General features: G+C 34.5%; 1 protein-coding gene across 1 annotated transcript in view; it reads left to right on the top strand.

Annotated features, from left to right (window-relative positions):
* Window positions 1–9202: 9202 nt before the first annotated feature.
* PROZ (protein Z, vitamin K dependent plasma glycoprotein) overlaps window positions 9203–24495 on the top strand; it is a 45195-nt gene continuing 29902 nt past the window's right edge. The window contains exons 1-4 of the mRNA XM_074192081.1: window positions 9203–9311; window positions 11011–11171; window positions 18270–18294; window positions 20126–20239. Of these exons, the coding sequence (XP_074048182.1) occupies window positions 9203–9311; window positions 11011–11171; window positions 18270–18294; window positions 20126–20239 (409 nt within the window). The remainder of the gene's footprint in view (window positions 9312–11010; window positions 11172–18269; window positions 18295–20125; window positions 20240–24495) is intronic.

Genomic DNA, 24495 nt, shown 5'->3' on the forward strand with positions numbered 1-24495 from the left:
ATATTTTTAAAAAATACAAACTACCCAGATTAAAATAAGAGGAAATAAAATACTTAAATAATCCCATTTCAGAAAAATAAATTGAAGAAATCATCAATAAGCTCCCTAAGGAAAAATCTCCAGGTTTTACAAGTGAATTCTACCGAATATTTTGTTTGGAACAATTAATTCCAATTCTACATAGGCTATTTTTAAAAATATGGGAAGAAAGAGTTCTGCCAAATTCCTTTTATGACACCAATATAAGCTAATACCTAAACCAGAAAGAGTCAAAACAAAGAAAAATATAGGCCAATCTCCCTAATGAACATTAATGCAAAAATATTAAATAAAAGTTTAGCAAAGAGATTACAGCAAGTTATTACTAGGATAAAATACCATGACCATGTAGGATTTTTACCAGGTAGGCAGGGAATGGTTCAATATTAGGAAAACACTAAACATAACTGAGCATATCAATAACAAAACCAACAGAAATCATATGATTATCTCAATAGATGCTGAAAAAGTTTTTGACAAAAGGCTATTCCTATTACAAACTCTAGAGAGTATAGGAATAAATGGAGTTTTCTTTAAAATAATAAGCAGTATTTATCTAAAACCATCAACAAATATTATATATAATGGGGATTAACTAGGACCATTTCCAATAAGATCAGGGGTGAAAAAAGGATGCCCATTATCACCATTACTATCCACTATAGTATTAGAAATGTTAGCTTTAGCATTAAAGGAAGAAAAAAGAAATTGAAGGAATTAGAATTGGCAATAAGGAAGCATTTCATTCTTTGCAGATGATTGATTTTATAGTATAGTTAGAGCACCCTAGAAAATCATCTTAAAAACTACTTGAAACAATTAAAATCAGTAAAGTAGCACCATATAAAATAAACCCACAAAATCATCAGCATTTCTATTTATACGAAGAACAAAACTCAAGAGCAAGAGGTAGAAAGAGAAATCCCACTTAAAGTAACTACATTCAAAATACTTCCCAAGACAAATCCAGCAATTGTATGCACACAATTACAAATCACTTTTCACACAAAGTCAAATCTAAATTAGAAAAATGTCAATTGTTCCTGATTAGGTCAAGCTAATATAATAAAAATGACAATTCTACCTAAAACAAATTACTTATTTAGTGCCCTATTGATCAAACTATCAAATAACTATTGTACCAAGCTAGGAAAAATAGTAACAAAATTCATCTGGAGCAAGAAAAGGTCAAGAATATCAAGGGAACTGATTAAAAAAAAGGTAAAGGAAAGGTGGCCTAGTTGTATTGATGCAGGGAAATGATGTAGACAATTGTGAATTAGCAGAAACAAAATCTTTCAAATGTGTGGAGGGCCCTGCTCATGAAATTCTGCTCCCTTGGACACTGTTGTTTGTATCTTGTCCCCCCATTTACACCTTGACCCTGTTTACCTTAGTCTGGACTATGGTGGGCATGAAATGACATGTTAAAAGTGTACACCAAGTACCTTAAGACGGGAAGGACCAGCCCATAGATTGCCTTTGGAAGTTATCTGGTTCAAGGTGAAATGACCACACCTCAAGCACCACACTCTGTCCAGCCTACAATGGAGGGGTATAGTAACAGGAAGGGCTGCCCCTTCAAGCTTTCTTGCTTCTTCTGGCCTCCCATCCAGAAGGATGGTTTTTCCTCTGGCTCTTCCTTAAACCACATGGAGCTCCATGGGCTTCACCGTGGCCTGGTTGACCCAAGCCTTGTGGCTGCCTGCCCTTCTCTCTCTCTCTGTCTCTGTCTCTGTTTCTGTCTCTGTCTGTCTGTCTCTCTGTCTCTCTCTCTCCCCGCCCCTTCCCAAAGATCAACTGAGCCTGCCAGTTGATCTGCCAGTTCAAACAGCAACTCACTAATTAACTTGGTCTTCTCTTTAAACTCTTAACTTTCCTATCACTTTTTTATGTGTTGTAACTTCTAATATATCTTTATTCCATACCTGCATTCCTGGGTCTGAATCATGATTCCTGACAGGCAGTAATCAAACTCAAATCGGCAACAGTACAATATCTAAAACTATATTATAGAGTGACAATCATCAAAACTGCCTGGTTCTAGTTAAGAAATAAGAGTAATAAACCAGAGGATTAGCATAGCCACAAAAAAAAAAAACCAGCAGTAAATGACTATTGTAAACTATTGTTTGTCAAATTTAAAGACAGCTTCTGGAATAAGCACTCATTATTCAGCAAAAATTATTGGGAAAAATAGAAAATAGTATGGCTAAAACTAGGCACAGACCCACATCTCACACCTTATACCAAAATAAGGTCAAAATGGGTACAGGATTTAGACAAAAAGGGCAATACCATAGAAACATAGATCAAGGAATACTTTATCTGTCAGATCTATGGAAAGGGGAGAAATTCATGACCAAACAAGAATTAGATACATTATAAATTGCAAAATGAATGATTTTGACTATATTAAATTAAAAAAATTTTGCACTAATAAAATCAATTCTGCTAAGATTAGAAGGAAAACAGAAAGCAGGGAAACAATTCTTACAAGTATGGGTTCTGTGAAGTCTCATTTCTAAAATTTATAGAGAATTGAATCAAATTTATAAGGTTACAAGTCATTTCTAAAATATATAAAGAACTGAAGTAAGCTTAAAAAGTTACAAGTCAATAGATAAATAGTCAAAGTCTATGAACAAGCAGTTTTCAAATGAAGAAATTAAAGCTATATATAATCACATGAAAAAAATTCTCCAAATCATCACCAATTAGAGAAATGCAAATTGAAATAATTATGAGGAACCACCTTACATCCATCAGATTGGCTAAGATGACAAAAAGGATAAACAATCAATGTTGGAGAGATTGTGGGAATATTGGGACATTAATGTACTGTTGGTGGAGTTGTGAACTGAACCAGCCATTCTGGAGAGCAATCTGGAACCCAAAGAGCAATAAAACTGATCATATCCTTTGACCCTGCAACAATAATACTAGGCCCATATCCAGAAGAAATCATAAAAATAAAATGGGAAAAGTCCCACATGTTCTAAAATATTCATAGAAGCTTTTTTTGTTGTAGCAAAAAATTGGAAATTGATGGGCTGCCCACCAGTCAGGGAATGACAAAATTAGTTATGGTATATGAATGTTATGGAGTACTATTGTTCTATAAGAAACCAGGGAGCAGTTGGCTTGGAGTCAGGAGGACAGGAGTTCATATCTAACCACTGGACCCAGATGCTCTGGAGAAGAAAGTGAGGCTAGTGACTTAATACAGCACCCCTTCACTCAAATTTATTTCACATGCTTGTGTTGGAATCACCTCCCTGATGCTGTGGTCTTCATTGAAAATGAAGAGCAAACATAAGAAACCATGAATGGTCAAACTCAAGAGAAGCATGGAAAGAACTACAGGAACTGATGCTGAGTAAAGGGAGCAGGACTAAGAGAACATTGTACATATTAACAGCAACATTGTTAATGCAACTCTTCTCAGCAGTTCAGAGAACTAGGACAATCCTAGGATACTTGTTATGGCCAACACTATCCAGATGAAGAAAAACAAAACAAAACAAAAAACCAAATTACAGAATCTGAATAAACACTATGTTCACTTTTTTAAAATTTCTCTTATTTTTCCTTCCTGTCCCATGGTTTTCTTTCTTTTCCCTTGGTCCTAATTCCTCATATAGAAAATGGCCAATATATAATAAACATGTTAAACACAAATGTACATATACAATGTTCACTAGGCCATTCATCACTGGGGGTGGGGAGAATGGGAAAGGAGAGTGGAAGAAACTTATGTAACTTATAAATATGCATATGGATGAATGTTGAAAAGCTTTCATAACATGTAGTTGGAAAAATTAAAAAAGTAAAGATAAAAAATAAATGTCAGACTAAAATTAAGCAGGAAGCAAGTTACTGGGAGGGGGAATTTTTTTAATTAATTTTTTCCATTTACAAGCAAAGATAGTTTTTAACATTTATTTTTTGTAAAATTTTAAGTTCCACAATTTTCTCCTTTCCTCCCTCCCCTCCCCTCTCCCCTTGAGAGCATTTGCTAGTTATATTGACATATTTCCACATTAGTCATGTTGTAAAAGAAGAATCACAACAAAAGGGCAAAAATCATGAGAGGAAAAAAGCATAAAACATTAATCAAATTTTAAAAATTGAAAGTAGTATTTTGGTCTGCATTCAGACTCCATAGTTGTTTTTCTGGATATGGAAGATATTTTTCATTACAAGTCTTTTAGAATTCTTTAATCATTGTACTATTGAAAAGAGCTAAGTCTATCATAATTGTTCATCACACTATGTTGCTATTACTGTATACGTTATCCTGATTTTGCTCACTTCACTCAGTGTTCTCTTCATATAAATCTCTCCAAGCTTTTCTGAAGTCCTCAGAAAAAAATCTGGTTAGCAGATTTCTTTGATAGGATCTCATTTCCAAGATTTATAAGGAACTGATTCAAATTTGCAATAGCTATAGGGGGCGGCTAGGTGGCGCAACGGATAAAGCACTGGCCCTAGAGTCAGGAGTACCTAGGTTCAAATCCGATCTCAGACACTTAATAATTACCTAGCTGTGTGGCCTTGGGCAAGCCACTTTAACCCCATTTGCCTTGCAAAAACAAAAAACAAAAAACAAAAACCCAAATTTGCAATAGCTATTCTCCAACTGATAAAGGTTCTGGGAGGTTATGAATAAGCAGCTTTCTAAGGAAGAAATTCAAACCATCAATATTCTTCTGAAAAAAAATGCTTCAAGTCACCAATAATTAGAGAAGGGTATTTGCAATAGTTTTCTAAAGAGATTCCTTCTAAAGAGATAACCTTTTCTCCCTCATTAGATTTTAAGTTCCACGAAAGTAAGGACTGCCTTTTGTCTTTTTTTTGGCAATCCCCAGCACTTAGGATAGTAAATGGAATATATTAGTTATACAAGTTCCACTCATACATGTCAAGTTTGGCAAAGTTGACAAAAAAAGTGATATATGTTAGAGGCTCTATGAAAACACATTAATGTATTGTTGATGCAGTTGAGAATTGGCCCAATCATTCTAGAAAAAATTTGTATCTAGGCTCCAAAAGTAACTCAATTGTACATATCCTTCAACCTTGTAATACTATTACTAGATTTATGCAACAATGAAATCAAAGAAGAAAAGGAGTCATATGACCAAAAATGAAACAGTTCTTTTCATGGTTGCAAAGACCAAGAAACAAAGAAAGTGCTTATCAACCAGAAAAATAATTATGGCATATAAATATAGTGAAAAACTCTTGTAGTATAAGAAATCACAAACTGGATAGGTTCAGAGAAATTGGAAAGTCTTGTATTAACTGATATATAGTGTATCTAACTCTTATACTCTTTAATTCTATATTTCTTGTCAAAATGGGTTTATTAGGGGCAGCTAGATGGTGTAACTCTGATCAATGTAATGAGCAAATATAGTTCCAGAAGACAGAGGATGATCTATGTTACTTCTTGACACAAAGGTGATAGAATCAAGAAGTGGAGCAAGAAATATTTTTTTTTAAAAAATTGTTATCTTTTTATGTAATTTTGCTATCTCATACTTTGTTTTTCTTCCTTAAGGATGTGATTTCTCTCTCATCACATTCAACTTAGATCAATGTATACCATGGAAACAATGTAAAGACCAACAGACTGCCTTCTGTAGTGGGTAGGGGGAGGGAAGCAAGAATAGGGGAAAAATTGTAAAACTCAAAATAAATAAAATATTTCTTAAAAAAATAAAAGATTTGAAAAAATAAAAATTTGTTTTGCTTGATTATGAATGTATGTTGCAAGGAGATTTTTTTTTCCTTTTAAAATTGGAAAGGATAGGGCAACTAGGTGGTGCAGTGGATAGCACCAGCCCTGGAGTCAAGAGTACCTGAGTTCAGATCCGGCCTCAGACACTTAATAATTACCTAGCTGTGTGACCTTGATCAAGTCACTTAACCCCATTGCCTAGTTAAAAAAAAAAGAAAGAAAAGAAAATTGGAAAGGGTGGATGCTCTCCAAAAAAAAAATTTCTTGTTAATTGATTGAAAAATATGAGTGAAACTCATATAACTAATATATGCAGGCACTAGTCTAAGTGCTAGGGGTTACAAAAAAAGGCAAAAGATTTTCTGATGTCATAAGATTTATGAAAGAGATGGTTTCTCTCTGAGGTATCACCTATAATATTGGTCACTACAACTAAAATGATCAATGTTGAGGGGATGTGGAAAAGTGGGACACTTATGCATTGTTGGTGGAGTTATGAACTGATCTAATCTTTCTGGAGAACAATTTAGAATTATGCCCAAAGGTCAATAAAACTGTACATACCCTTTGATCCAACATTACTACTGGGTAATTCCAAAGAAATCATGAAAAAGTAAAAAAGCCACATTACAAAAATAATCATAGCAACTCTTTTTGAAGTGGTAAAGAGTTGGAAATTGAAGGGATGCCCATCAATTGGGGAATAGCTGAACAAATTGTGGTATATTAAAGCAATGGAGCACCATTATTCTGTTTCCTCATAAATCATGAGGAAAGATTTCCATGAACTGATGCTGAGTGAAATGAGCAGAACCAGAAGAACATTATACACACTAACAGCAATATTGGATGATGATCAACTATGATGGACTTCTTCACTTCAACAATACAATAATCAAAGACAAGTCTAAGACTTGTGATGGAAAATACTATCCATATCCAGAGAAGGAACTGTGGAGTTTAAATGTAAACTAAAGCTTGCTATCTTGTCATATATTATGCTTTTTTCTCTCTAATTTTTTTCTTTTGTTTGGATTTGATTCTTCTTTCATATGATTAATATGAATCTTTGTTTAGCACCAATACACAGGCAGTGTCTATATTAGACTGCTTTCTGTCAGGGGGAAGGTGGAGGGAAGGGAGAAAGAGAAAAAAATGTAAACCTCAAAACCTTTCAGAAAAAATGATTGTTGAAAACTACCATTGCATGTAGTTCAGAAAATAAATAAAATATTTAATGAAAGAGAGAGAGAGAGAGAGAGAGAGAGAGAGAGAAGGAAGGAAGGAAGGAAGGAAGGAAGGAAGGAAGGAAGGAAGGAAGGAAGGAAGGAAGGGATGGTAGAGTGAAATGAAGAGGACTAGGTGAATATTTTATAAAATAACAACAAAAGAAAAACAAAAAATTTTGAAATAATTGGAATTTCTAATCAATGGAATTAACAACTATGATTCCTGGGGTGGCTAGGTGGCACAGTGGATAGAGCTCTGGCCCTGGAGTCAGGAGTACCTGAGTTCAAATGTGACCTCAGACACTTAATAATTACCTAGCTGTGTGGCCTTGGACAAGCCACTTAACCCCATTGCCTTGAAAAAAAAAATAACTATGATTCCAAAGAAATGATGATGAGGCATAAATAGTATATTCCCCTACTATCCAAGAATTAGGTTTGCTAACTTGAAGATATCCCTGATGAGTGAGAGTATCTTTCTCTAATACAGTGGATTTCAGCCTCACTTCCAGGTGTGTTTCCACCTACCATTAGACATTGACAAGTTTCCTAGTACCCAATGACTTCCTTCCCAGTTCCTTTTAACCTAACATCAATTCTCTTATTTTCTTCAAAGATAAGATCTGAGCATTTATTTACGTGACTTGATAGTGGCAGAGCAGCGCCTCAACACACATCTTCCTGACTCAGCAGTTTGCTTTCTTTTGGGGGGATTAGGGAGGAAATCGGGGTTAGTGACTTCCCCAAGGTCACACAGCTAATAAGTGCCAGAAGCTGCTCTTTTTTGCCTCAGTTCTTACCTAGCCTTTAATCACTGACTCAACCAAACTGTGACTGGCCAAGGTCTATCACTGCCATCGCCAATCATCTTGATCTGACTGATTGAACCTTTCCTTTCTAGTTCAACCAGTGCCTCATCCCTTAGAACTGGGAAAAGCTTCGATAAATAGAATGAAGCCCCCATATTGTGAACTATCACTTGTCTCCTTGGTGTATTCATGCTGGAGAGGTGATGGCTCCTTTCTATCACATCTGCTCTGCAGATAGCCTGCAGCTTGTGACCCTGCTCTGACACATGCTCCCTTGTTCTTTCTAGACTGACTATTTTCTTTCTGCCCTCCCCTCTTAACTTCTCACTCCCTACCTGTATTGGAGCCACATCTAGCAAAGGATAAATAAGACAAAGTCTATCTTCTCCCTAAGAGATGCTTAACATTGGGGTGGCTAGGTGGCACAGTGGATAGAGCACCAGCCCTAGAGTCAGGTGTACCTGAGTTCAGATCCCACCTCAGACACTTAATAATTACCTAGCTGTGTGGCCTTGGGCAAGCCACTTAACTCCTTTGCCTTGCAAAAAAAAAAAACAACTAAACTAAAAAAATGAGTGTTGAAAACTCTCTTTGCATTTAATTGGAAAAAAATAAAATACTAATTACAAAAAGAGTGGATAGAGTATCAGTCCTGGAGTAAGGAGGACCTGAATTTAAATTCGACCTCGGATACTTAATAATTACCTTGGGCAAGTCACTTAACCCCATTGCTTTGCAAAAAACAAAAACAAAAAAAAGGGAAAAAGAAAAAAGAGGAAAAAATAAGAACAGCTCAAAGCACAAAATTATATTTTAAAAGTGTACAAACTGTGTGAACTTGGGCAAGTCATTTAACCCCATTGACTTGAAAATAAGTTTACAAATTTACAAGTTACAAGAAGAGATTCACTATAGAGAATGAATTGTATTGATTGTTTACAGGTTAAGAAACCTTTATGTTTTCTGCATTTTCTATGAGATAGAATAAAGTACTATCCTATTATCAATATATACTTTGTTACATTTAATCCTTGTACAGAGGCTGGGAACCCTTTAACCTAAATCTGTGAAAACTTACACATGAACTAGATTTGACAGGTACTCTAAATTTTTCCAGAGGTTCTGTATGAGAGCAAACTGAGTCAAAGATAATGATCCAAGGGACTGCCTGATCCATATAAACAAAGACCACAGGTGATGACGAATTAATAAGTGTTATGAAGCACATTATCTGGAAACAGAGATTGCTGACTGATCATCCTGCAGCAGCAGCAATAGTCTTCTTTCCTTCCTCCCTTATTCCCTCCCACCCCCATGGCAGTGAACTTTGCACTTTTAACATTTTTTATTTGCTTAACTTTCCTAAAAGACCCACTGATATGCAACTGCAGTCCACTGAACTAACCTGGACAATCAGAATGGCGGGGTGCTTTTGGATGCTGCAGTTATGTTTCCTTACCTTCTCTTTCCATCAGTCAGAGCAGTCAGGTAGGTTTGATTCTACTAGACAACTACTTTCTTTCTTTCTTTCTTTCTTTCTTTCTTTCTTTCTTTCTTTCTTTCTTTCTTTCTTTCTTTCTTTTCTTTTCTTTTCTTTTTTTCTTTCTTTTTTTTTCTTTCTTTCTTCCTTCCTTCCTTCCTTCCTTCTTTCTTTCTTTTTTCTTTCTTTCTTTCTTTTTTCTTTCCTTCTTTCCTTCTTTCTTTCTTTCTTTCTTTCTCTTTCTTTCCTTCTTTCTTTCTTTCTTTCTTTCTTTCTTTCTTTCTTTCTTTCTTTCTTTCTTTCTTTCTTTCTTTCTTTCTTTCTTTCTTTCTTTCTTTCCAAATGGGATCCTTTATTGAAACATACTTAAGAACAGTGTCCCTATATTGCTACTTTCATTTGCCTTTGTGCAGATGGTCTGTTTGAGATAACTCAGAAGCATATCTGAAAGGTGATGATTTTTTTTCAGGGAGCAAATTAATCAGGACACTGTCTTTTTTTATTGCCAAATGGATCCTTTTCCCCCTTTCCTCTTCAAATAAATTTCACTGAAATCATCTTTTAAAGTCTGTGAAACAAAATTATCTGGAATGATGTTTAATGGTAGCCTAAGCAGTATAAAAATTATATTTCTCTTTACAACCTGCCATTTTCCCCCCTCTTTCTCAAATGATCTAAAATACTCTCTCATCCAAGCATTTATAATTACTGAACCTACCTGAGCCTGCAAAGATAAATGTACTTTTCTATAATAACAAAATGAAGGAAAGAAGCAAATGAAAAGAAAAAAGGAGAGGGGAAAGGAGAGACCAATATATTCACAGTCAATTTATTAACTTTGAAAATCAAAGAGAAGAAATAAAGTCTATTTTCACTAAAGTGATTACATATTTTCAATGGGTATTGTTTCAATAAATCAAGTCACTGGAATCTTCTTATTTGAAATAAAATGATGACTGATTACAAGGTAGCAGTAATCTTCTGGATTACAAATCTCTGATTATACATTTCATATTTACCAAGAAATTAAATATATCTATATTTCATAGAAAATAGAATTATAGGCTGTTAGAAGTAAAATATATTAAAGAGATAATCTAAGAAAAAGAATATCATTAAGAAAAAATTTTTAAAATATACAGAACAGTAAAGATATACAGGCAAGTTTTGTTAGCATCTTGTCAAATTTAAAACTTATAAGAGAAATGTATAGTTTCATATATATAATCCATTTTTATGTTTTTAATTATTGAAATGTCAATTCTTGTTGAATTCATAATAAATAGAAGGGTAAAATTTTCAAATGATAAATCTAGACTCTCTTCATTTTATAGATGTGGAAACTGGGGCCCATTTTGTAAAGAAAATATAAAAAAAAGGTTTCACTAATCAGAGTAAATTATAAAGATGATTTCAAAGAAAAGTTTTATGAGACTTGCCCAAGGTCACAAAGTTCATGTCAGAATCAGGAATATTTCCTTGGTATTTTAAATTTGTATCATGTTTTAGTATAGATTCACCTTTCTTTAGTGGAAAAATGAACTTAAGTGAAAGAAAAAGTTTCCACTAGTACAAACATTATTTCTAGGACTTTTATTTATTTTCAAAACATCTATATATCCTGGATTTTTTGAAAAGCAGGGATCTAACAATTCTTGAATGACCTGTAAGTATTGACCTAATCTATTTTTTCCCCCTGATTTCCAGTATTTTGGCCAGCTTCTAAGGCAAATGAAGTTATGAGAACAAAACGTGCCAGATCCTTTATTTTGGAGGAGGTTTTAAAGGGAAATTTGGAAAGAGAATGCTTTGAAGAAATATGTATTTATGAAGAAGCAAGGGAAGTGTTTGAAAACAATGAACAAACTGTATGTACTATATTTCCCCCCATTTCTAAGCATTTCAACTTTTGCTTTCTTACAGAAATTTCATGTCTTAAAGATACAACATTTAATTACTTATGTCTTTTAAAAGGACAACACTTGCTTCCACTTCATCAAATTATCAGGTGAATCATTCTAGGATCTGTGCTTGAGATCCTAACTTTTAATTGATTCAATCACAGAATCACAATCAACATAAATGCATTTGGAGAAAGCCAGGCCAAATGTGCTCTAAACTTAGCAAACCAGAGGCAACAGTTAGCTTTCAGCATCAAGCATAGAAATAGATTTTTTCCCTTTTATACTAAAAATTAATATGTTTAACAGAAAGACCTACTTATCTCAAAAAGGTCAACCCATTTTTGAAAACAAAATAATCTTTCTTAGGACTGGACTCCTACATAAAAATTTCATCATGATTTACTGTTTGGATTAGTTCGATTGCCTTGACACATGTGACCAGGTATGCATTGGAAGTAGTCCAACTCAGCAGCATAGCCATTTTAAACAACTCCCTAGTTCACTAGAAGGCAGTAACAGTAAGGTTAGCTTAATTAGGGTAAAAGGTGAGAACATTTCTGGTTGTTAATGGTAAAATATTTAACTTACAGCATCCATTTTTACCTCTATGCAGTCCTAAGAAAACTATTTTAAAACTTCATTCTGAATAATGGTTTCCATCTGTGACTACAAAGTTTCCTTTAATATGGTTCCAAGAGTTCTGACTTCCTTACATGTCCATATGCTGTGAACTCATCTGAAGTGGGCTGTGTTCACTTGTGGTTATAAGAAATGTAGAGTGAACTATTCAGATTGCCCTTGAAAGAGGCCCAGTATATTTGCAACTTGTATTTCCTATCAAGATGTCACAAAGCAGAGGCAGGAGCAAGGCATTTGTATGTCCTATGAAGGACTGAAAACATGTCCTCTGTGTTCTAAAACTGTGTCCCATGCATTATGCTTCCTCTGGAAGCTTTTCAGCTTTACTATAATTCATTTATTTCCAAAATAACCCCCCCCCAAAAAAAAGAGCAAAAGTAAAAACAAACAACTTACCAAAGAGAATGGAATTCACTGGCATTCAACTTATGGGGTTTTTTTTCAAAGATCCCTCATTTAACCCCTTAGTTGTCAGTCTATCTTTTTCCCCTCAGGTCATTCCATCTATCAATCAACAAGTATTTATTAAGAGTCTACTATGTACTAAGCACTATATTAGATCCTGGGGATACAAAAACCTGAAGAGATCAAGGGAGATAGTATGTGTATGTGTCTACATACATACATACACATACATACCATACACATGTATACACATCAAGGAATAAACATTTATTAAGAGACTTATTTATGTCCAAACTACTCTAAATACTGACCATTGTGCTAAGAACTATACATCCATACATAGCTATACATATGTATGTTCATATATGTATATACCAGATATCATATATATATATACATATATATATGTATATATATATGAAATAAATACCAGGTAATTTAGGGAGAGAGGACAACAGCATCACAAAGGATTGGAAAAAGCTTCATATAAGGTAGTACTTGAAATGAATCAAATGGATGTTTTTGATTATGATCCTACTGTCTTATGTTAATAATTTAAATCTTTCTTTTCCAAAACTTAAATCTGAGTGGCTGTTTCAAGGTTTTAGACCTTGCCTCCTTTAATTTTTTTTTTTAATAGGAAAAGAAGAGGAAAAAAAATAAAAAATTGTGCCACAGGATCTTATAGCAGTGTGCAGAGTAAGATGAAACTCTGTGGTTATTTTTAATACCATGAAATCACTTGATCAATTCTAAAAAATCAATTGTATGTTCAAACCTCAGTCAGTCTTCCTGAAGGACTTTATTGCCACTAAGGACAGACTTCATTTGAAAGAATTTAGTATATTCAGAAACCTAAGCAAGTGGAATCAGTGATTTAGCAGGAGGAATGTAGTGGTAAATGTTTAATAGGCATGGAGTCAGGAAGACTGATCTTCCTGAGTTCAAATCCAGCCTCACACACTTAGTAGATGTGTGATCCTGAGTAAGTCACTTAACTCCATTTGCCTCAGTTCCTCAACTGTAAAATGAGCTGGAGAAGGAAATGGCAAACCAATCTTTGCCAATCCCAGATCTTTGCTAACAAAACTCCAAAAGTGGTCACAAAGACTGAAAAACAACTGAACAACAATGATTGGGGTGGGGGAAGGGAAATTGTACCCACATGTTTTTAAATTTAATCAACATTAACATTTTGAAATTCAAACAACAGAACAATAAATCAAGTCCTAATTTAATAGCTTTGTTGTCAGCACAGGTGATTAAAAACATCACAATGCTCTCCTATCAGGGGTTAGAACTGGATGCAGTACATCCTACTATAGAATTTATAGATGACTTAATGTTTTTGTTTTACAAATAGAGAAGCTGAGGTGTGATAAAGTGACTCAAATTCCCCCATTAGAAAGCTACATGTTACTCCCCCACTTCATTTTTTATTTTGTAATTGATTTGTTTTTTAATCATTTTACTTTCCATATATGTCCCACCCTCACCCTGAGAGCCATTCCTTCTAAGGTTTTTAAAAGAAAGAAGGGGAATAAAGCAGTTCATCAAAATCAATCAACATATTAACTGTCACATAGCCTACACAACGTTTCACACCCAGAGTCTTCTACATTAGTGGTTTTAAAAAAAAGAAAGCTTATCATTTTGATTTGAGACATCTTAGTGTTGATCTTTCCCCAGCCCTCTCAGTTGTTGCTAGGATACTAATAAAAGGAACAAATTATGTTCAGCTGCTTTGCTGAATTTCAGATTAACCCTGGTGATTTTTTTTCATATGGTGGTTGATAGCTTTCCTTTGAAAACTGTTGATATATTCTCTTAATCATATATATTTGTACCAGTTTCCTATAGGTTTTGAAGGTCAAACTTTTATTAAAGATGTTAAAAAACATTTCAAATGTTTTTTTCTAATACATGGCTTTTATTCAACTCTGACTGCATTCACTAGCTTGTGCAAAGATTCTTTCAACATTATTTTATAAAAAATTGCCTATTTTGACTTTTATAATCTCAAGTCTGAGAAAAAATGGTTTTTATTACCCATAGTAGGAAATAGTACCATACCAGCTTAGTGTGGGATATTGCTTGAATTCAAGAGTTCTGACAAGATCAGAACTGAAATCAGTCAGATGACCAAACTAAGTCTACCAATGGTAAAATTGGGGGTGGTGGGACAGGTTTGTTTGCTTTTTATCAATTTTTTTCCAATTATATGTAAAGGTAGTTTTAAGGATTCATTTTCATAAATGTCCTCTCTCCTGCCTTCTCTTCCTAAGAAAGCAAGTAATCTTGATATAGTTAAACAAATACAAAATCATCTTATACATATTTCCTTATTAGTAATACTGTGAAAGAAGAATAAAAACAAATGGGAAAAATCATGAGAAAGAAAAATCAAAAAATAAATATAAAAAAGTAAAAATCATATGCTTTGATCAGCATTCAAAATCTATAACTCTTTCTCTGAATGTGGTGGCATTTTCCATCACAAGTCTTTTAGATTTGCCTTTGATCACTGTAATGCTGAGAAAAGCTAATTCTATCATAGTTGATCATTGCACAATGTTACTATTACTGTGTATAGTGTTCTCTGGTTCTGTTCACTTTATTCAGCATCAGTTCATATATGTCTTTTCAGGTTTTTCTGAAATTATCTGCTTATCATTTCTTATAGAGCAACAGCATTTCATTACATTCATATACTAGAACTTGTTCAGTTATAATTGATGAACATCTCAATTTACAATTCTTTGCTACTACAAAAAAAGAGCTGTTATGAATATTCTTGAACATGTGGATCATTTCGCTTTTTGTGCGATCTCTTTGAGATGCACATCTAGTATTGATATTGCTGGATAAAATGATATGCCCAGTTTTATAGTCCTTTGGTCATAGTTCCAAATTGCTCTCCAGAATGGTTGGATCAGTTCACAACTCCACCAATGGTGTAATAGTGTTTCAGTTTTCCCACATTCCCTCCAACATATATCATTTCCTTTTTCTGTCATATTAGTCATTCTGGTAAGTAGGTGGTAGTACTTCAGAGTTATTTTAATTTTTATTTCTCTAATAGCAATTTAGAACATTTTATATGACTATAGAGAGCTTTAAATTCTTCCTCTGAAAACTACCTGTCCATATCCTTTGAGCATTTATTTATTGTACTCTTATGAATTTGATGCAGTTCTCTCTATATTTTAGAAATGAGATCTTTATTAACAACACTGACTATAAACACTCTTTTTCAGCTTTCTGTGTGGGGAAAGTTGTTAATGGGTTTCCTAGCTTAAAAATTTTTTCAACCCTTTATGAAATTTGAATTAAGATTTTATCCTAGAATTAATTCTAGGCTTCTGGAATATCACTCTTCCCCTGTAGACAAAGATCATTTTGCAATTTTGTCATTAATTCTAGAATGCACTACATTTCTTGAGATTTTTTTCAAAAGGCTAGAGATTCAATTCAGATCAACAATTATATATTAAATGTCTATCTGTATAGAGCATAGTGTAAGCACTAGGGAAATTACAAAGTTTAGTTATGATAAGGTTCCTACCCTCAAGAAGTTTATAATCTGCAGAGGAAATTTCATATAGATGTAAATATAAATATAATGTTCTGTGAGAGATAAATCAGAAAAATGCAATATAAAATGATATATGAGGTCCTAGAGAGAAAAGAGTATTATTGGTCCAGAAGAAATCAAAAAAAGACTTCATAGAGGAGGTGGTATTTTAGTTGGTTTTTCCCTTTTGTCTTAGCCTTAAAGCAAACAGCCAGGTAAGTCACAGGAAGAGTCTCTAGTTTTAATGGGGACAATAGCCTGGTTATAGCCCCAACCAGCAACTTCCTTCTTCCATCACACACAAAGAAAAAGAAAACCTTAGATACTATTAATGAAAGAAAGAAAGATTTGGAATTAGGTGAGTCCAGGGTCCAAATCCTTCCTTCAGCATTTATTAGATGGGTGACCAAATTACTAGCCATTTAACTTTGCTGAGTCTGAGTCCTTCATCTGTATAATGGGGATAATAATATTTATGGTGCCCCACCTCACAATTTATAGTGAGAATAAAATGAGGCAATATATGTGTATCTAAAGCTATATTTAAAATGTTTTATAATATTTTAGTGCTATGTAATATTTAGTACAATTTAAAGTACTGTTCTCTATTACAATTAATTGCAATTTACAAAGTAAAGTGCTCTATTACAATTTAAAGTATTATGCAAAATGTCAGTTGCTATTGTTATCATTATTATACTTCTAAATTTAATATGACTAAAAGAATCAGTCTATATAGCCCAGTTTAATCTAATGTCTACACTGTCTTCAGATCTTTAAATATGTCTAGCCAACAGATACACTTATATATATATATACCAGACTTCATGGTTTAAGTCTTCTTCTTTAAAATAAATTTGCGCAGGGGTGGCTAGGTGGTGCAGTGGATAGAGCACCAGCCCTGGAGTCAGGAGTACCTGAGTTCAAATCCAGCCTCAGATACTTAATAATTACCTAGCTGTGTGGCCTTAAGCAAGCCACTTAACCCTATTGCCTTGAAAAAAAAATAAAAAATAAACCTAAAATAAGCTTGCTCTTTCTCATGAGTCTTAGCTAGTGATAAAGCAAATAAAAATAAACAAACTCTTCTCATCTGACACAAATTTGCTATTCAACCTGGGCAAGTAAAGGAGGTCAGTAGTACCTGTCTTCACATATATTATTGCACAGCAAATGCCCCTCACCTTCAAAAATCCTCAGATAAATTAAATGAACCAGTATATAATCATTTTCTTATTAAATAGTGCAGCATTTGCCTTTCAAAGCTGAAGTTCTGGAGTTTTATGTGAATTTCACAAAAAAAAAAAAATCAGGTTATACTTCCCCTGGAGGATATTTGGAATCTGTTCAGTGACTTCTGAATCAGACCTTGACTTCAGGTCTGGCACCCTATCCACTTCACCATCTAGCTGCCTGAGAACCGTGCAGGAGTAAATGCACTGAAGATAGTTGTACATTCATTATATTTCTACTGTACCATAGCTAGTGCATCTTATCAGCCCGAATGGATTTAAACTGTTTGAGGATAGGCACCAAATCTTACTTATCTTATTTATCCTGCTGGAGAAGCCATTCAGACACATGTAAGGCAACAAATAGACTCAAAGGAAGATGAACAATTTTAGTTCTTAAAATACTGTGCTGACATGTTTCTAGGCAGCAAACTGAACATTTATTCAACAAACACTAATCAAGCACCTAATATCTGCAAACTACTGTGCCAGCCAGTATTTATTGAATTGAGTTCTCCCAGTCCCATGAGGGAGGTTCAGCTGTTATAAAGTTATAAAAAATGTGAAACAGTAATTATGAATGCCCACCACAGAGACCTGGTTCCTGAACTCTATAGTCTGGCATAAGAAAGAAAATTGGGAGAAGAGGTGATAGGGATAAAACCAATGAGCATACTCTGCCCAAGACTTGTCCGATTCCCTGCAGTTCACCTTTCTAAAGGATGATTTTCACTATTGCTTTAATAGCTATGTGAAGATGAATTATAATAGCTGTGATTCTTTACAGACAGTTAAGACATGAAGCTGTTTGTCACTTCAAAAACTGGAGAGGGTATAGAGCCAACTCTCTTATCTATAACATATTGTCTTTACCCCCATCCCTTGTTGAATGTAGGAAAATGAACTCATTTTGTCAAACTACTAGTGTATTTATTCAACTAGAGAGGTAAAAGTCAAGCACTTGGGATCTTCATGAATCCAAGATGTTTAGATGAACAATGAAAGCTTTAATCATTCAAATTTTTAAAAATAAGATGTTAAACATTCATTTTCACTGCTGCATTTCAAAACATCCAGATGACTGTCCAGAACCAATCCCATTTTGTCATTCTAGTATTTTGACATATTTTTAATAAATTTTGAGCTTTTATGGAAGTAAGAATAGAAGGGGAAAACTGTCATTTTAAATATTTGAATGTTTTTGTCTTACAGCAAGCATTTTGGAGCCAATATATGGGTAGGTGGCCTTTTTTCATTTGTTTTCTCAACTTTTATTATTAGATTGTGACCTTGAGCAAGTCACCTAACCCTGAGTACCTCTCATTCAAGGCCATCTCCAGTCATTCTGATTCATATCTGGCCACTGGACTCATGGTTCTTGAGGAGAAAGTGAGTCTGGTGATAGCACAGCATCACTCAAATCCAATTCATGTGATTATCATGTCATCATTTCCTTGATGCCATGGTCTTTCTTCAAGAGTGAATGACGAATACCACCAAATGCCATCTTATCAATTTTTTACTTAAATTGTAGAACTTTAAAATTAGAAGGGATCTGTAGGGGATTCAACCCCCTTATTTTAGAAATAAAGAAAATGAGTCCTAATCAGGTGAAATGATTTAACCAAGGTCACATAACTGGCAGATCTAAGACTCAGAACCTTGAAGAAATGACTTGAGGATATAGTCAAGTCACCTAACTGGTAGATTTCCTGGAAAGTGACTTGGTATTAGATTCATCACTAATAGTTATCACAGTCATTATCACATGCTGAATCTTTGTCCATGGATGAATTGGTTATTTATTAGTTATGAAGTCCTTGACTTGGCATCATTATCAGAGAGAGAGAGAGAGAGAGAGAGAGAGAGAGAGAGAGAGAGAGAGAGAGATGGGGAGAGAGAGAGTGTGTGTGTGTGTGTGTGTGAGAGAGAGAGTGAGAGAGAGACAGAGAAACAGAGAGAGAGACAGAGAGAGAGAGAGAAAGAGAGAGAGAGACAGAGAGAGAGAGAGAGGAAGGAGTTAAGACTACGGCAACTAGTTTCATGGATTTTCTTTTTGTTTCCCCTTCTCCCCACATTGTCCATTCCTGAGGAGTTTTTATATTTAGGAATCTCAATCTAGGAAAGAAGTGTTGAATCAGAAAGGAGTTATATATGGCAAAGGAGGAAATTTTAAAATGAAGCAGGGAGAAGAAAAAGAAAAAATATAATGTAAGCTCCTTGGGGGCAGATCTATCTTTTTGTCTTCACAGCCACAGCATCTGCTACAGGGTTAAGTATAGAGTAAATTCTTGATAAATGCTTGTTATTTTGGGTTTGGTTTTTTTTTTTTGCAAGACAGTGGGGTTATGACTTGCCCAAAGTCACACAGCTTGGTAATTATTAAGTGTCTGAAATAAGATTTGAACTCAGTTCCTTTGACTCCAGGGCTGGTACTCTATCCACTTCACCACCTAACTGCCACCTTGATAAAAGTCTGTTGAACTGAATTTAGAAAAACAAAATGGCAGCAGCTAGGTGGCACAGTGGATAGAGTACCAGCCCTGGAGTCAGGAGTACCTGAGTTCAAATCCGGCCTCAGACACTTAATAATTACCTAGCTGTGTGGTCTTGGGCAAGCCACTTAATCCCATTGCCTTGCAAAAACTAAAAAAAAACCATACTAATGAATATCACTTGGAGTTAAGAAAGCAAGGGACAAAAAAGGGAAAAATTCAGATCTTAATATTTCCATTTTTCTCATCTGTAAAGTAAGATGGGGGTTTGGGAAAGGCAGGTCTAACTAGAGAGCCATTAGGATCTTTTCCATCTCTAAAGCTATGATGCTGTGTCTAGTTGTCTTAATTATCTCTTAACTCTAGTTTTGATATACTCTTTGATTTTATCTCTTCTGACCACCTTACTCATGCCAAGGTTGCCAGTTTTTAGAAACTCTCATATAAAAATCATCAAAGGCAGAGATTAAGACTAAAATGAGATTGGGAATAATACCCTTTATTACAGAAATTACATTCTATAAATGTTTTGCAATTTAAATCCTGTATTTCATTAATGAGATGTTCCTACAGCTGGCACTCCATGTATCTCCCAACCCTGCCTGAACAATGGAATATGCCAGGATAGTATCCGAAGCTACATTTGCATATGCCTCAAAGGATATGAAGGAATGAATTGTGAATATGGTAAGAGCCAAGATTATGACTTAATTTTATTCCTTTCATGAAATTTTCAGGGATACTCTCAACTCCAATTCATTTCCTTTCTTCTCCCCATTCTCCTCCTGGCATAGGTCCTTTATTTCTGATCAGAAGCTATGATTTGATCCTTGTGGGAACTCCCAGTGTAGAAACTTTCCATCATTGTAGATGTATACTCATCAGCTCTGTATTTTTTTAAATGGACCTTATGTTCCTTTTATAACAAAATCAAAGTGATTCTTCCTCTAGTGACTTCCAGGATTATTGAGTGTCACCATGAGTAATAAGCAGAAGTGAATGCTCACTATAGAGAGTACTCAGAACTTTATATATAATATATAATTTATAGAGTATAATATATAGATTATTGAATACTCAGTATAAAGAGTATAACTTATAGCATACCATAAATACTGTAGAAAGGGAAAATTCTGTCCTGGTCAAATCATATATGAAATACTGAGTTCAATTCTCAACAACACACTTCAGAAAGGCCAATTAATGTTTGTCCTTCATTTTCAAAGACCATGACAACAGGGAAGTTATACTATGACAAGCACCTTAATTGAGTTTTTTTTTGGGGGGGGGTTGTGCTAGGTCACCAGCCTCACTTTCTCCTCCAGAGCCATCTGGGTCCAGTGGCCAGATATGAATCAGGATGACTGGAGATAGGGAGATTACCCTGGAGGAGAGGAAACCAGGGTTAAGTGACTTACCCAAGGTCACACAGTTAGTGAGAGTCAAATATCTGAGGACAGATTTGAATTCACATTCTTGTGACTCCAAGGCTAGTGGTGCAGTCTTGGAGTCACAAAGACCATGGTTGGGTCACCTAACTTCTTGTTAGGTCTCAGGTAATTCTTCAGATTAAAGGTTTTAAACGTTGCTTATCAGCCTCTGTGGAGGGATTTCAATCTGGAAGTCACCCATAGAAATAAAATCACAGGTCTGAACAACAAAAAATAAAGTTTCCATGTTACTTAACAGACAGAGGTTTTCTTATTACTGGAATTATTTATTGACACTAATCTGTGGAAGGGGTGTCAAGTAGACTGTGCAGTGGATGATATGTTGACCTTAGATTCAGAAAAATGAGTTCAAATCCAAGTTATTTAACCTTCTCAGGCTCATTTCCTCATTCATAAAGTTTTGTTGTTTATTGCTGTTTCTTGTATTCAGCACTGTGACTCATAGACCCTACTGTTGATGTAAAAGAACCTCATCCCAAGATGTGAAAAGAGTGGGGACAAGAGTCAAAATTTAAGCTTGCCAAGGTTGCCAGTTTTTAGAAACTATCATATAAAAATCATTTTGGCAAAGAAATTGGGAGTTGTTTGCCATTTTCCAGCTGGTCTTACAGATGAGGAAACTGAAGCAAGTAGGGTTAAGCAACTTGCCCAGAGGCACATAGCTAGCCAGTATCTGAGGCCATATTTGAACTCAAGTCTTTCTGACTCTAGAATCTACTGATCTACCTAGCTGCCTCCTATTCATAAAAGGGTAATCATTTATCTCTTAGGGTTTTTATGACCATCAAATGAGGTAATCTATAGAGAGAAATTTGTAAACCTTAAAGTGCTTATTTAAATATTAGCTGACATTATTGTTGAAGGAAAAGAGCTTGGGACCATGGAATGATGTAAATGAAAAATACCTCAGAGAGCCAATCTCCCCATTTTCAGAGGTAAAAACTGAAGTCTAGAGAACTCAAATGTCAGTACTCGAGTCAGAACTGGAATCTAAATATTCTAACTCTTTTCCATGTAGCATTCTGCTATAGAGTATCATCTGTGTTGTTTGTGTGTGTGTGTGTGTGTGTGTGTGTGTGAAAAATATGCTTTAGTCTTCTAATTATAGAGAACAAGCCATATTATTTTTGAGTTGAAAAGCCCCTTAAATATCATCCAATTCAGTTTGTTTTTGGTTGAGGAAACAAACTGATAATAAATTGAATTTGCTTTCCTTGGATTGACATTGAGAAATGGTTAAGTGAGTAATTAGAGGGCCACTAAGAAGTATGTAAGGTCAGTTTTGAACTCAGGTCTTCCTGACTTAAGGTCCAGTGCTCTACCCATTGACTTACCTATGACTCCTTTTTGTATTGTTTTGGTCTTGTAGGAAATAAAGAGAAAAATGGCTGAAAGTCATTTATGTTCCCTAGAATCTAAGTTATTCCCTTGTAGTAGATGAATCTCTTGCAGAAGCACATAAACTTTTAGACTACTTTAACTCCTTCTGCACTAAAAAGGGCTCTAGAGAAGGGAACTCAAGAAATTCAGAAAATGACATTCTTTCCCTGCCCTCTTCCCATAATAGAACCAATTATTAATGAAAAATAGCATTTAGTGGAGTGGATAGGCATTATAAGAAAAAAAGAAGCAAAAGAAATGTAGTAAAGAAAAAAACAACCTCTACTTCTAGCATATGAAAAAAAGAAGACACAACAAGCCTGTCTCTAGTGTTGTTGTGGTCAGATAAGAGTTCTTACTTAATTTGGGACCATGAATATAATTTTTTTAAAAAATTTATATATTTTGATAATTGTATTTCAATATCATTGGCAGAAAAACAACAAGCATCTATAAAGCACTTAATATATGAAAGGCACTGTGGTACTTAGGTACCGCAGATTAAAAACACAAGCTAAAAAGCCCCAGCCCTCAAGGAGTTTATAGTCTATCTGAGGACATAATACATAAAAGAGAGGGAAAATGAGTTATAAAAGCATTGCTTCACCACAGAGAGAGCTCAAATGAAGTCAAGACAACAATTCATCATGTACCTTATCAGCATAATTGTCTGATTTCCCGGCTCCTGGTGGGAGCAATGTGTGTATGTGTGGGGAGGGACTGGAGTTTAGCAAAAGGTAAGCAGCAATGGGTTAACTGAGGTGTATATGAGAGCTGTTGTTTGTCCTTTATTTCCAAAGAGGACCATGACATGTGTGCCTATGGGATGTGATGCTATTACATGTAAATGAATCAGATTTAACCAAGGGGAGCTGCTGTGAAAAGTCACCAGTCTTACTTTCTCCTCCAGATCCAGATTTTCTGATTAAAGAAATGGGTAATAGTGAAACTATTCCTGAATAGCTGAAGTAGAATGTAATGGTATTTGAGGAATAGAAAAATTGGGAGTTACAGATTTTAAACCATAATTTAAGTGCATGGGAACTCAAAGGGAGTAGTGTTTAAAATCCTACCTTTCCTATTCAAGATAAGATTTCTTAAACAAGATGAAAATAATATAATTATGAGCTACATTAAAACAAAATTATTATCTTCTCAGTAGAACTGCAAACAATAATAATAAGTAGTAGTATGTTCATCAGAATATTTTTTAGCATATTCTTCCCTATTTTGGATATTAACCTCTGTTCATAGCTTATAAACCTGCATAAGATAAAACAAATTATTTTTCATTATGAGTGGGCAGATGAATAATATATTTTAGTAGTCTGACCCTCTTAGAAAGGAGAGTTGCTTTGGCATAAGGTTTTTCTGTAACATTTACAATGACTACAGTGGGAGTGCTTGCAGTGAAATAAAGGTCACTCTGCAGCATGAAAGCATAGTAAACAGTTTGTCTTTGTATAAAAGAATAAAAAGAAATTATCTTGTAACGCCAGTGGGTGTCATTGTTAAGGGTAGCAGTGGCCAGGTGGTACTTGATTTTTTTCTGATCTCCCTCTCTTCTAAAAGTACAGCTATACTATTCCCAGACCTTGCCTATCTTTTCCCTGGACATTGGTTTAGGGCTTGATCTTTCTTTCATTGCTCTCCTCTCTTCTGAGCTTTCTTTGTCTCAGGAGAATTAATCAGCCACACCCAAGTACAACAATTAACTTGTTTTTAATCTAAATAATATTTACCTTAAATTTTTTATTTTTTGAAATTTAGAAAAATTTAAGTTAAAATTTTTTCAACATTTAAAGTATGTAGAGGCAATTTAAAGATACTCAGATTTTCAAATCTCTTTCCCTGATATTTTGTGTCATGTAAAAAATATTAATGTAATAACTCAGAACCCCCAGTTAGGAAAATTTTTAAAATTAATAGAAATAATTGGTTCTCTGTTTTAATTTAAAATTTGTGTATTTCAAGCTAGTTCCTTCCCTTTTTCCAGAACTGACCAAGTATACATTACAAACTTTTATTTCCAAACCTAGTTTCTGTATGTATGAAGCAAAAATCAGTCTACAAGTAATGCTCAAGTAAAAGCGGTGGCAAGACTAAGAGATA

The sequence above is a fragment of the Macrotis lagotis genome, chromosome 6 (genome assembly GCF_037893015.1).
Source record: "Macrotis lagotis isolate mMagLag1 chromosome 6, bilby.v1.9.chrom.fasta, whole genome shotgun sequence".
In the NCBI taxonomy this organism is placed as follows: domain Eukaryota; kingdom Metazoa; phylum Chordata; class Mammalia; order Peramelemorphia; family Peramelidae; genus Macrotis; species Macrotis lagotis.